The sequence below is a fragment of the Trichomonascus vanleenenianus genome (genome assembly GCF_965637985.1).
Source record: "Trichomonascus vanleenenianus strain CLIB 3782 genome assembly, contig: TRVA0_039S, whole genome shotgun sequence".
Lineage (NCBI taxonomy): Eukaryota > Fungi > Ascomycota > Dipodascomycetes > Dipodascales > Trichomonascaceae > Blastobotrys > Blastobotrys vanleenenianus.
Genome location: NW_027481848.1, coordinates 1 through 13,319, shown reverse-complemented (window position 1 = coordinate 13,319; position 13,319 = coordinate 1). Strand labels below are relative to the sequence as shown.

The window sequence follows — 13,319 nt, the reverse complement described above, 5'->3', positions numbered from 1 at the left end:
GTCCTTCTTTCGCGCATGAACACCATTGTATTGTTCAATTTCCTCACAGAGTTTCCTCATCATAAACTTGGTGGGACTACAATGTAGTGCAATGACTACCGGGAACCATGGCGAGACGTCCATTCATTTCAAGCGTTTCTTAATGGCCTCGAGGCCCTTTTAGAGGTCGCTCTCCTGAGCACCTCCGACCAAATGGATCTTCAGGTTATTATTGCCTGTTCGACTTACCGCCTTCGCGACAATCGCTTTGGCTGCCTCATTGATGATATTAATCACCGCCCTGGCATTGCGGGTGTCTCTATCCTGTCTTCTATGACTCGGTCCTTCTCCCCATGCGGCTGAAGATATACTTCCTTCGACGTACCTCAGCTTGGTGTTTGTTTTGGGCCCAGCTTGGAGCGAGTGAGGGGAGCATAAGGGCACCGTGCCCCTAGCTGCTTGCGGAGATATAGTTTATCCATTGAGCGTCTTGTCTGGGCCGCTCTGTTGTCGCTTCACTTCTATTTTTTCTGTGTAGTAAAATAGACAAAATTACCTGAGCTTGGATACCCTCAAGCAGAAAACAAATGCTAAGCTTTCCGGGGCTACAATGGCTTAATTCTACTGGAACAGATGTAAGAGTGAACACAAATCGCGATCAAAAATTCACTCTTGAGCGCACGCTAATTAATTATAATATAAGCTAAGTTTAAAGCTAAAAGAAGACCATGTCTGAAAATGTGGCTTCAGAAGCTGGCTAAATAGAAAGCTGAAATACAATCTATGGCAAAATATTAAGCAAACCGGATGAGCGAAACCTTGTCTTTCTGTATAAAGAATGCCAGGACCCTTGAGTATCTGTTGATCATATCACGCTTTTGCAGCCTGGCTAGACAACCTAAGAAACAAACACGATCTGCGATTTGCACACACCCCGAAGAGATGAACTGCATTGAAGAGGCAGCTATTCAATTAGCTACACACGCAGTTGAAATTGTGCCTGCAGGCCATTCTATCCTCGCAGCCTGGCAAAGCAAGTTAGGAAACAAGTTCTATCGACGGTATGAACAAACAAGCAAGATTCAGGATCTTAACAATTCTATTCAGCTATGTCGACGCGCAGTCGAGATTACGCCTGCTGATCATTCCGACCTTGCACACTTGCTAAACGACTTAGGAGACAAGCTTGAGCTGCGCTATGGACGGACGGGAAAGAGGGAAGACCTTGAAGAGGCTATTCAACTGTCTCACCGAGCAGTCGAAGTCACTCCTCCAAATCACCCCGATCTCACACAGCGGCTCTACAACTTAGGAATCAAGTACGCTTGGCGATATGACCGTACACGGACGAAAGATCTTGAAAAGGCTCTCAAAGGCATTTCGTTCTTTGCCGATTTGAATGACTTTGTCGATCTTCTTAACGATCCAGCGATTAAAAAAAAAATTGACTCGGTTCTAACCGTCACTGGGTCATCCCAAGATGCGTTTGCAAATACAGCGGCCCGGTATGTCAGGTGGCATTGGGGCCAAAGAGGGATAGATATCCTGAACTGGCTGTCACAGTTCTTATTGGCCGCTCGAAACCCCGAGCTGAGTTTGAGTAAGTGTTAAGGATAGTTGTAGCTGGCATGGAATCTAACATTAATGATAGCTCATCCATTGCGTGTATACGGGGAAGATGAGGATATTCAGCAGGCATGTATCGAACTTCAAGCCCGGCTGAACAATCAATCTAATATGCCTTCGTCCGAACACGACGTCGCAATCCAAGTTCGGCATATCAACGGTAGCTGGGAAAATTACTACAGTCTAGTTGCAGCCGTCGCATCGCAACTTGCGTGGATTGTAGCAGCCTTCAAAGATCCTCCAGATGAAGGCGTGTCATTCTCCAGCGCCAAGATCGAAGGTCCCCACTTTCAGAGTGATAAAGACTGTTCTTCCTTCTTCCGGATTAAATACGAGGACTCTCCAGAACTGGGTCCGAAAAAGCCTGGTACATGTTGGCACCAACTTTTCACCGGGTTCAATGTTGCCGTCGGCTTCCGTCTTCCTGACCGTCCATACGGAATGCGTGGGGTGGAACTGCCATTCTCCATCATGGCTATTTTCGCTGGCTGTAGTTACCCTATCGCGTATAAAGGCGGGTTTGTCCTCAAAGGATGGCAAAATGCATTGTTCCCTGTCCGCAGCGACTCAAATTTGGGGCTCTCTACACAGGCATCCGCTTTACAATGGCACCTCTTCAGAAGCGAACGGCATCGCCTCTACATGCCAGAAGCTAAGAACACGGCACCAAAGCTTTTTCCCATTAGAACCAAGATGTCTGCGGAGGAGTTTTGCACGGTAATTGAGCAAACTGACCGACACTTCTTGGGTTTGTACCAGGACTCCATATTTAACGTCGGCACCAACGATTCCAGAGCGGACAAGATCGCACTTATCCATGCCAGTAATCGCCTGAAAGAGACACGCTTGCGTAGACGTTTAAAATGGACTAGAGTTCTCGATTTCTCCGCAGGTGGGGGCGCGGCCGGTTTAACATTTGGTGTATCAACAGGCGCCCAAGTTCGAACAAAGCAGGAGCGGCAACTGAGGTTGAATCACCCTGCTTTCTGTTATCAAATCGACAAAAGCCAATTCCACCGTATTGTTCGACGACCAAACGAGGACAGCGTGGATGTTGCCTCAGATATGTGTTGTGATGCATTTGACCCAAGCGTGGATAAAGCAGGAATTTCCTGATGCCCAAGTCAACTATCCAGTCTTTCATGACATGAGCAAAGCTGGCTTGAGATCCGCCTTGAAGCAGTTCCTGAATCAGCCGGCTGCAAAAGATGTTGAGTTGGAGAAGAATTTCCACAACTTTGCCGGCGCCCTCGACCAGCTGCAGGATGTCGACGACCTGAAACCGGCACGACGACGTTCAAAACGGTTGGCGGGCGTGGATTTCGCTTAATTGGCAAATCAGCGCAAGATTTGTACAATCCTAAGAACTGAAATAAACGCCAAATCCGGCGGCGATTGGCTGCAGGTACTAAAGAGCAACTGGAAGGACCAGTCGACGCCAAACGGCTATAGAGTCGTCACTCTTTTTTGCGACAGCATTACCCCACAGCCAATTATACCCATAACTAAAGTGTGCGATATCTGGTTCCCTCCGCCCATTGACCAGGATTACCTGATTGTCGCTATGCAATGCATCCAAGAACTGGCCGGATTATACGGAGGGGATCCGGTCCGGCTCTCGTGCAAACACTTCTTGGAGCGTGGGTGTATGAACCCTTTCGGCTCCTGCCCTGGTCATAGTTGCAATCGGCTGCAGTATATTGCCACTAGAACTGGGAGCCGTGACGCACAGAAACATGTAAAGGAAATGGTATGGACAGCTTTACCTCATGCGGCCGTAGTTTTCGGGCGTGCCTTTCCCCTGGATCGCCAGCGTCTATGCAAACCTATTGGTACCTCGAACAGCGGCGCAGCGACAGCCAACAATTGAATTGAAATAGGAATTGCCATTGTTGCAGCAGAATCCGCGAAAATGCAAGAAAAGTAGGACAGAAGAAACAGAGCTTTAACTCGCTGAGAATTTCAACACCGCTGAGCAATAAATAGTTCTATCTAGTTTTAGATCACTAAAAGTAATCTTGAATGCTGGATCTGCGCTTTGCTATACCGGTGGTACCATGATGATTGTTAAATAAGTTGGTTCAAGCTTAGGCAAGCCCGATAATCGTGTCGTAACAAGCTAGTGATTTGGGAGATGGCTCATAAAAACTGCGAAATCGAAGTCCAGCCTCTCGTCCTGCGAGCCAACCTGCTCCTCCTCCGCTGAGCAGAACTACCCCCATTTTTCTAGCTTAAGGTTTAATAAGGCACCCATCTTGTGTTTTCGACGGTCGCCCAGATTGGCGGATAGTGTACCACGTAACAACGTTTTTGTTACACTGTTGCAAGCTCCCAAACTATAACAAAAAAAACTCTCGTAACAATGCGTAACAAACGCCCCATCACAGCTCATATCTCCGCGCAGCGGAGCCCGAGGGGGGTTTGGGGGGACTGGTCCCCCCCCCCCCCCCCCCCCCCCCCATTAGTAATTGCAATGGAGTGTAATAGCAATGGAGTGAATTCGAGGCCCAGCCCTCGAGCTCCCGTAGCTGGGGGCCGGCCCCCAGACCCCTCGGTGTAGAGTACAAATCGTTAATCGTATTTCGTAAACCATCATTATCATTACAAAATGCCGGACTCGGCCAGGGCCTTGGCCACCTGGTCAGTACCGGGCTTTTCACGCGGTTCCATCGACAGACTCGTGTCGTACTGCTCCTCAATGGGAGGGGCCGACTCGAAGCCCTGCCTGAGGAACTCCTGGATCTCGGGCACCTCCTCATAATTGTACGGCATCCGCTGGAAGGTGCGGATGCTCTCAATGACCGAGGCGGCCTTGGCTCGCTTGGCAAAGTTAATAATGTTTGTGTTGCCCTGGAGGTAGTCTGGGTTGCCGTCTTCGGTGAACGTCAAGTCGGTGAGGTAAACACCAAAGAACGGCATCGCCGGAGGGGTCACCAGCGAAAGCATGTCTCGATACTCGTTGAAGTTTCGCGAACTGTTCATGAGCTTGTTCATTGACTCGAGCAACACCTGGGTCTTGCCCGGGACAGCGTCCCACGTCTTTTTCATTCGGTGAATGGTCGATGAGTACAAGCCCGAGATAATGGCCGTCATGGAACTGAAGTTGTTGATATTCCGACACTCGTGAGCGGCATGCACAAAGTACTTGATGACAGCCGCTCGCTTCTTAACGTCGTTGTGGGTCAGAATCATGTGCGAAACCCAGTTTGTCAGGTTGTTCGAGTTACGGATGAACTCGCCAATGCGCTGGGTGTCGCTGGAGCTTCGCGTGATGCCAGACTTTCGCCGGCTACCGCACCCTCGGTTGAGGCACTCCTGGGGAGTAATGATCCTGTACAGAGCAAACTCCCGCAGTGTCAGTTGTCGCGCCAACTCCACGGGGTCAATATCGGTCAGCTTGAACTTCTTGAGGCTCTTGGGCAGGATAGGCGGTGGGAAAGGCGTCGTATTAATGGTCATCCGCCGCTTGAACGAGGGCTCTTTGTTCTTCATACGCTTCTCAATGATGCTCAGCAGCGCCGTGACACTGTACTTCTTCTGGGCCTTGATCTGCATCACAAACTTGTGCATGGACTCTAGCAGAGCAGTTCGCGAAGACGCAGAGGCGTTCGAAAGTGAACTCTGGCTCGAAATGTAAGAAGCTGCCGAAGAACTCATGTGGCCGAAATCATCGCCATCGTCTTCAAGCCAGTACACCTCGAGCCACGTTTTGAGGATGTTGATGACTCGCAGTCGGATAGGCGCCTGCTTCTTATCCTTCCAGATCTGGAACTCCTCTGGAGTCAGACCCTCAGGGGGCTGGATAGCGTACCGCTCGACCAGCAAATCAAACAGCTCGTGGGCATCGCTGAAGCTGCGGAAAGTCAGCAGCATGGCGTTGTTGAACTCTGGCCGCAACTTTGAGTGGTTGGTGAGCTGTTCGACCAGTGCCCGCATAGTACCGCCCCGGGGCTCTCCCTTGCGATCATAGACCATTTCATCCCCATGCTCGAGCTGGAGATACCACACTGTATCGTCCTTTACAGAGGAGGCTGCGGAAGTAACATCAGTGCCCGTAGCAGAATAGTGTCGCGTCGAGCTTGGTGATTTGAGATCGCTTAGAGAGTCGTAGTCGGCGGAGGAAAGCGAAACGTTAATGCCCGTACGCTGAGCCTGGGCAGAGGCAGCTGCCATGGCCGCCGGATCGAGCTTGATGGGCCGGCTGCCAAAGTTGGCCAGGTTAAGCCGTTCGGTCGCAAGGGCAGTTGCCGCTTCCGTGAGATGCGTCAGATTCTCCGTGAGCACCCCTAGCTTATCCTTGATTCCCTGCTCAATAGACGATTCGTAGGTTGTCATCAAATCTACTAGCCGGGATGGTTCCATCTGCAAAGACAGAGTGGCGATGAAATCGGCGGAGCTGGCTCCGTCGCTCTGTTTCATGGCATTGGCGATTTCCACCGCTTCGTCGTGGATATGCTGCTTAGCATCCAGGAAGTCGTAGAGCAGCTTAAGGCAGTTGAACGCATCTTTCGAAGGCCCCACTCGCGCTGATCGGTGGAGCATCGACCGTCTTCGCCCGCCATAGTAAATTGACAGATCCAGCGATTCAATCACGTTGATAACAACATTGAGCTTGTTCATCATGCCGGTAAGGTAAGCCGAGAGGGTCTTCTTGCGATCCTGGACCGCCTGGATCGAAGACTGGGACTTGTCCAGTGGAGTCATAACGCGATAAACATGGTCAATGGCGTTGATGACAATATTCTGCTTATCTTCGAGATAAGCCACCGAAGCAGAGTCAATGGGCACGCTGGACTCGTAGGCCTCGAGATCGAACAGAGATCGCTTCTGGGGCAGAATGCCCAATCCGCTCGGAGTAGTAGGTGTTGGAGCTGAGGCATTGGTGAGCTGACCGTTGCCGGAGACGGCGATGTCCACCCAGCTACCTGATCGCAATTGCCGAACTGGGAAGACGCTCGCCGGTTGGTCAATGTGGTCCTCGTCAGTAATGGCTTCCGTGGACTCGCTAATATACACGCGCTTGAAGTTCTCAATGAACTTGTCGCAGTCAGTCACGAGGGCCGACGTCATCTCGACAAACTGCTCTTCGGTGACCAGCGAAGCAGCCCGCTCCATAGTTTCGCCAATGGACGAGGTTACAGAGGGTCGGCGAGGGTCGGTGACCCGCCGGATGGAGCTCATATCACAGACGAGGCCAATTTTGGACACGTTGGTCATTACGCGGCGATAGAGTATGGCGGAGTCCGGGTGGCTTGTTGCTGCAGGGAGTGTGCCTGGCGGGATGCCTGCCATGAGGTTCATCGTCTGGACGGTGGCCGCTACGTCGTTATACTTTGTGGCTAGGCCAGGTTCGTCCCATTTGCAGTAGACTTCATTGAGAGAGTCGACTGCTTGCTTGAGGTGGGATAGTAGGCCTGACCACGAGTGAGTTTCGACGCCTTGCAGCGAGAAGGTATTAGTCGATGCCAGGGAGTATCGTGAGTCAATTGAAGACCTGCTAGACCTGTGTTCTCGGTTCTACACACCAGTTAGTATCTTTATAACTCCGCACCACATTGCCAAATTGCCCAATTCGCCAATTACCAAAATCTGGTTATCCAATTACCAATATTTGGTCACTCAGTTACGCAGTTAATTAACCAAAAATTGGTTACTCAATTACGCAATTAATTGACCAATTCAGCAATTAGTCGACCAATAACTGGAACTGGTTGGATCTAGAAATGGCTGACCAGTTCAATTGGCCATTGGGCTGGATAGAATGGGTTAGACTTACCATATAAGGGTCGTAGACAGGTGGGTTCGCCTCGTTGTACGCACTTTCTATAAAGTCGTTTGGCGCCTTTACAGTCTTGGGGATGGCCTCGGTATCACTACAAGGCTCCTCGACAGGCTCAAATGGCAGCTCCGTCGAAGCGTGGTTCCGCTGAGTATTGGCATACGCGAGCTGCCCGTTGGCAATCTGCGGAATCCAGTGTGCCGGCGGGTGCTGGTATGAGTCGCGCTTGGTATCCACAAGCTTATACGAGTCGAGGAAGCCCGTAGGTGCCGCCTCTCCTTCCGAGGTGTACGATGCAACTGAGTTCTTGCGACTGGCCTCGGTGCTCGCCTTGAGGTCGTGGAAGGGCGAAGTAGACGTCTGGAGCTGTGGCACTATCATTTGATTCGAAAGAGTCGTCGCGTTCGACGGCTGCTGCTGGTGGAGCCCGCCACTAGACGTCCTCATCTGGCCGATACTGCGGTTATGCACAGTCGGCTCCTCTTCTTCGTCATCATTGTCCAAGTCCAGAGCCAGGATCTCGACACCATTGTTGAGGTTCGGAGTCAGCCCGAGCGAGGAGGACGAGGTCAGCGGGTCGACAGACTCTGAGGAGCTGCTGGTGAAGTTGAAATTGCGGTTAATTAAGCTCTCCTTGTTCTGATGGTGGTAATAGCTCTGCTGCTGCTGCTGTTGTTGTTGTTGTTGTTGTTGTTGCTGAGGGGGCTGGGCCGGTATGGGGACATGGCTGATGGGCTGAGTATAGTTCGACGGGAACCAGCCACGCTGGCCGTGAGAATTGACGCCATCCCACCATCCGGATGCCAGTTTCGAGTAGACCTGGATGATGTCGCCCCTCTGGAGAGGCAGGGAGTGCGGTTTGTCAGCCGTGTACGAGTAGACGGCGATGACTGTGTCGAGCACCTCTGACCCCGTGGAGCCAGCGCTGACAGTTGAGGACGCAATAGACGGTGCTCCGCCGAACTGGGAGTGGTTTGCAAAGCTCATGGAGCCTGAAGTTGCCTTGTAAAAGGGCTGTTTCGTGCTGGTGCTCTGATCGGTCGACTGGAAGGCGTCGGAGATTCTAAAGGAGTGGAGGGACGACTGGAGGTTGACGCTGGACCTGCTCCTACTGCTGCTGCTGGACATTAAAATCTTTACCAGAGAGAGCTATTTAAATGTCCGCGTCGTCAATTACCAACCACAGAATAAATCAGCCCAATAACTCCAATACCTATTACAATCGTGGATCCAATATCTGGATTACAATAGGACAAGTCCAATAACCAGGTTACAATCCTGAGGATAAGTCCAATAGTTGAAAATAATCGTAGAAGTCCAACAAATGGAGAACAATCGTGGTGTGATGAGTTGGGGAGCAACGAATAGTAGGCTCTTTCTAGTATAACCGAATTGCCTGGTGAATTACTCGATATCCCCAAATGAGTAATGACTATTCGTATATCGTAAAGGCTTTTATAAATATTCGTATATCGAAAGTCGCTTAATCCATGAAAAAAGGGGGGAGATCGAAAGCCAAGGCCAGGAAAATTAAAAGCCTTGCGGTGCGGAGCCCCCTTAAAAATGCGCTATGGTCCAAGGGGAAGGAAAAAAAAGCTTACCGCGTGGCGGCACTGATGCGAGGCAGAATGAGGTGGAGTCTCGCAAACAAACAGGTCCCTAATCGCTTTTAAGGGGCGAGTGAAGCAAGAGAAAGGCAAAGGTTGCACGTAGCCGTCCGTCAAAAGCCTCACGGGTGGGGGAATAACGAAGAGGGTAAAGCTGCTCCGACCCTACCCTTTCTCACTCAAACACGTACCTACACAGTAAAGTACCGCAGAGAAAGTGGCACTCCGTCGCGGATGAGGCGTAAAGCACTGACACAAAATGCAGAACAGCCAATGAGACAGCAGCGGATGGGCGAAAATTTGTTGGATTTCGTTCAATTTCCCCAATGGCCGGCTTGGCTTCGGGAGTAGCTAATTAGTCTTTTTTAATGGTTGGCGCACGGACCCTCTTTGATTAGCGGTGGGGCCCTTTGGGTTTACCTCTTGTTCGTTGCGGCCAGCGGTTCACTACTCTACAAAGTTGTAGAAAAGCTACATCAACGACAGGGGTACACGTTGTGCTTTTCAAAAAGAAAGCTACAAATATTCAATAAATAAAAAACAAATTAAACCCACATATGTACGTGCTACATGGCGTGTGTAGCAGAGTCTTTCAAACGACAGGTGTGCTTGGAGACGCGTCTAAGTGATACACAACACATCACAACACATCCAGTGTAACGACACATGTACTCGCAACTTCTAAAAACTACACATACCGGTATGTATTGAAAAATCATATATACAGGTAATATAGGAAACCTACGTTAGCTAATATTACGATTTTATAATCCAGTAGCGGTAGCAGACTATAGAACATAGAACAATGCACTAATAGAAACTAACAAAATAGCAAGCATCCGTAACAGCCAATGGCAACTGATACAAGACTCGTGTGCCATCGTACATGCCTTACATTGCATTCGCATTGGGACCCACGCGTGTCTTCACAGGCCCTGACAAGCCTGGCGAGAATCCATGTGCCCTACTAGCCGCAGGAGCAAGCCAAATGGCTGGTGAGAAAAATTATGTGTTCGGCTAGCAGGCACAATGGCAGAGCGTGGTGCCTGCACATGCGATGTACGACAATACGTCGCCAGGCTGCTCCGCCGGCCCACAGCATGCCAAAACTTCAAATGCAACTGTTAAATATCCGTGGATGATGTGCACTCGGGATTTGCCGCGCCGGGTGGGCACGATCAATGCACTAGAGCCGTGCTTCAATATCTCCTGTTCTATATTCCCATATCTCCTGCTCTAGACTACCGTATATATTATCTCGTGACATGCTCAAATTGGTTAAAAACAGCAAAGCAAAGGGCCGTGCGGAGTTTGGCGTAGCTGTTGCGCCTTCAATCCCCGGTATACGTACAGTACTACAGTAGTTAGGAACCTGCCAAGTGTATTACTTGTCCTGCAACCTACGTGTGTCGGAAAAATAAGCTAGAAAGTTAGAGAAACCGCAATTTACGCTCTTTTTTCAAGCACCGGAAGTTCTTATTATGTTAGTACAGTATGTGTACTAGTTTTGGTCTTCCAGTTGCATGGTCTGTCGCATATATCCGTCGGCATGGTTTATCGGATATCCCCTTACTGTGAACAACAGCAATTCCGTCAAGATGACTTACATATACAAGTTAATATAATCCTGGGCAATGTATGTTAGCACTACAATAACATACAGGCGTACCCAGGTATCGCCTATAAAACAGCGGAGAGACACGCGGCTGACCATGAATAAGGGGGCCTGAACCATAGTCTTTCTTTATGACTACAAATTTGTAAGTACCGATTACAATGCTTTATATATAGCGCTACGGCAACTGAGAACAATGGCTGGCCTCGTCCATTTTTTTTTCACCACCAGTCAAGCTTGTTCCAGAGGTACACGTGAACTTGACAGCTGTCGTCTATTTATATACCGTACAAACATTCAAGCGGATTCTGGTATGTTGAACGCCACATTGTCATAGCTTGGTTATGTCGAATATCTGGCAAACTTTATAATGCAGTTAGCCAGAATGGGGCGCCTACAGGTCCGGGGTACAGTTATGCTACCCAATGCGGTAATGCGCTCTTTCTAATTGCGATGCCTCGAATAGTTGTCAGAAAGACTTAGGCAGCCGCCATATACAGTAGATAAGGTTTAAACGCCTCAGAGTCGCCAATAGAGACATTGACCTCCAAGCTGCATGAACACTAGAGAAAATGACGACTCACTGAGTTTTTTTTCATGCAGATCGCCTCGCTTATGTATTTATATGCAAGTGTGTATCGTATGATGCTCTTCTATCCTTGAGGCGGATTTGCGGTTATATATACGGCCTGACTAGGATAATCCGAGTCGGATGCAATAGTAGTTACTAGCATACCGTACTCTATAGTGAACTACGGATATGCTTTCTCGAAAACGTGATGTCTTGGCATTCTATATGAACTATTGGATCTAGGAACTGCTGTGCGGTGCATGTAATATTCAAGTGTCGACACTGATACCTCTCAAATAGCCGCCCTATAACTGCGCATTTGTCCTCGTGGCCCAAAAGCTAGAAGCTATTTGCTCAGTAACGCGTTAAAGCACCACGTAGTCCATAGGTACTGAAATTATGGAGGTTTGCTCAATTCGTGGGATCACGCCAGTGTAGCTTATTGTGGGGTTATTTGAAACTCTTAAGTGCTATCAGCGACTTGACACTGTGGTCGCTCTTGGCCTTTAAGTAGAGATTGTGTTGTCGTGGAACACTTTTAGCCAAGGTCATAGAATCGAAATTGGAAGCATTATGTCTGGCATTTCAACAGTAAGCTATTGGGGACGCGTCATTTTGGTGCAAAACTCGGTAGCAGCTCGTATAATACAGCAAGCACCGAATGAACAGTGCGCCTGTCAATAGACTGTTCTCATCTCCCTATTTTGCATTAGCAAAAGAAAACAGGCAATCTTCTGATTGGCTAGCGGAAGTGGATCTGTTTGATGCACATTATCCTCTAGCCCGCAGTGAACGCTCAAGAGTCAGTTGTATTTTGATGTAATTCAATAGCTTATCTGTCGTAGGTTATAGCTAGAGCATTTGAAGCCAATGGCTTTTGAGCAACTTAGCATGTATCGGCCATAATAACATTCTGCCTATAGTAGGCACGCTGACAGCAATTGGCCTATAGCTATGTACCACGGTAGTCGCAATGAGATATGTCTGCTATGTATACATATAAGTTTGTCTTGCAATGTATATTACGGCATTATGAAGCTTATTACAGCTATAGTCGAGTATTATATTTATAATATATAGATTCAACTAAAGCGTCCACGCATGTGAAGGAGCCATCTTAAGGCGGATACAGGCTTCCCTGACTATCAGCAACTCTCCAATCAAACATATATATCCAAACCAACAACACTCCAGAACAATCCGCTGAGGAAATCCGATTATCGCACCACAACAGCCAGAGGCAGCCAGAGGGGGCGCCCGCGGCAACGAAACCCACCAACACTCGATCTAGTCCTCCTTCTAGCTAAGTATGTATACATATAAGGCGTGGACTCAGATCAAGATTATGTTATTATTATAGATTCAACTAAATGATCAATTGAGTTAGCATATATATATCGATCGAGATAAGTCCAGCTGATGTACATCGCGTGTGTTAGATCTATTGTGTGTGTATACGCGTGCACGCGCGAGCACGCATTTGAAAATGTGCATTTTAACGTTAATTTAGTCGAAGTTAAATTTCCGCGCGAGAAAAAGATAGCGATCAGTTTGATTCAACCCAGGATCGAACTGGGGACTTTCTGCGTGTAAAGCAGACGCCATAACCGACTAGACCATTGAACCAACGACTCGCTGCCAAATCTGCAGCTCAGACATATTTAAAGTCAAAATATTTGACCAAAATCTCGCGAAATTTGCCGTTTTTGCCTCTTTAATAACACTAAACAAAAGAGATCATCGAAATTCATAAAATGGCAATATTTGGGGCAATTTCGATGGGAATTAGTGGAGTTAGAGGTAGAAGTGTGTTCGGACCAAATTTTCCCCCGAACGCAAAACCAACTACACACAGAGCCTCCAATTATGCTAAATAAAGCATTCGCTAAGATTCTTTCTTTCTTTTACATCAGTCTGCGTTAATAGGGCACAAAAACGTCGAATAAACCAGCGCATAATAATAATAATATATCTTGATTATAGTCTGAGCTAACGCTAAGGAAGACTGTGTCTAGACATTGGGCTTCAACAGCCGGCTCAATATAAACATTAAAATAAATCAATGGCAGAACATTAAGTAGCCTGGGATACCTATATCCAGTCCACAAAAGATGATGCGGATTCCCTCAATTTAATTGACAA

The 13,319-nt window shown here is 48.5% G+C and overlaps 1 protein-coding gene, 1 non-coding gene and 1 pseudogene across 3 annotated transcripts; 1 reads left to right on the top strand and 2 right to left on the bottom strand.

Moving 5' to 3' along the window:
• Nucleotides 1-921: 921 nt before the first annotated feature.
• Nucleotides 922-3,475, top strand: TRVA0_039S00144 (annotated as a pseudogene). Its single transcript is given in 2 exon segments — nucleotides 922-2,703; nucleotides 2,705-3,475. Coding segments are annotated over 2 exon segments (2,553 nt in total).
• Nucleotides 3,476-4,206: 731 nt separating this feature from the next.
• TRVA0_039S00122 (uncharacterized protein) lies at nucleotides 4,207-8,512 on the bottom strand (the record flags this gene model as incomplete). The annotated part of the gene is made up of 2 exons (XM_076686496.1): nucleotides 4,207-7,122; nucleotides 7,382-8,512. 2 exons carry the CDS (start codon nucleotides 8,510-8,512, stop codon nucleotides 4,207-4,209), a joined length of 4,047 nt encoding a protein of 1,348 aa, XP_076539211.1.
• A 4,217-nt stretch (nucleotides 8,513-12,729) lies between these two features.
• Nucleotides 12,730-12,803, bottom strand: tRNA-Val(TAC). Its single transcript has one exon. It is a non-coding gene; the product is annotated as a tRNA-Val (tRNA).
• Nucleotides 12,804-13,319: the final 516 nt, after the last annotated feature.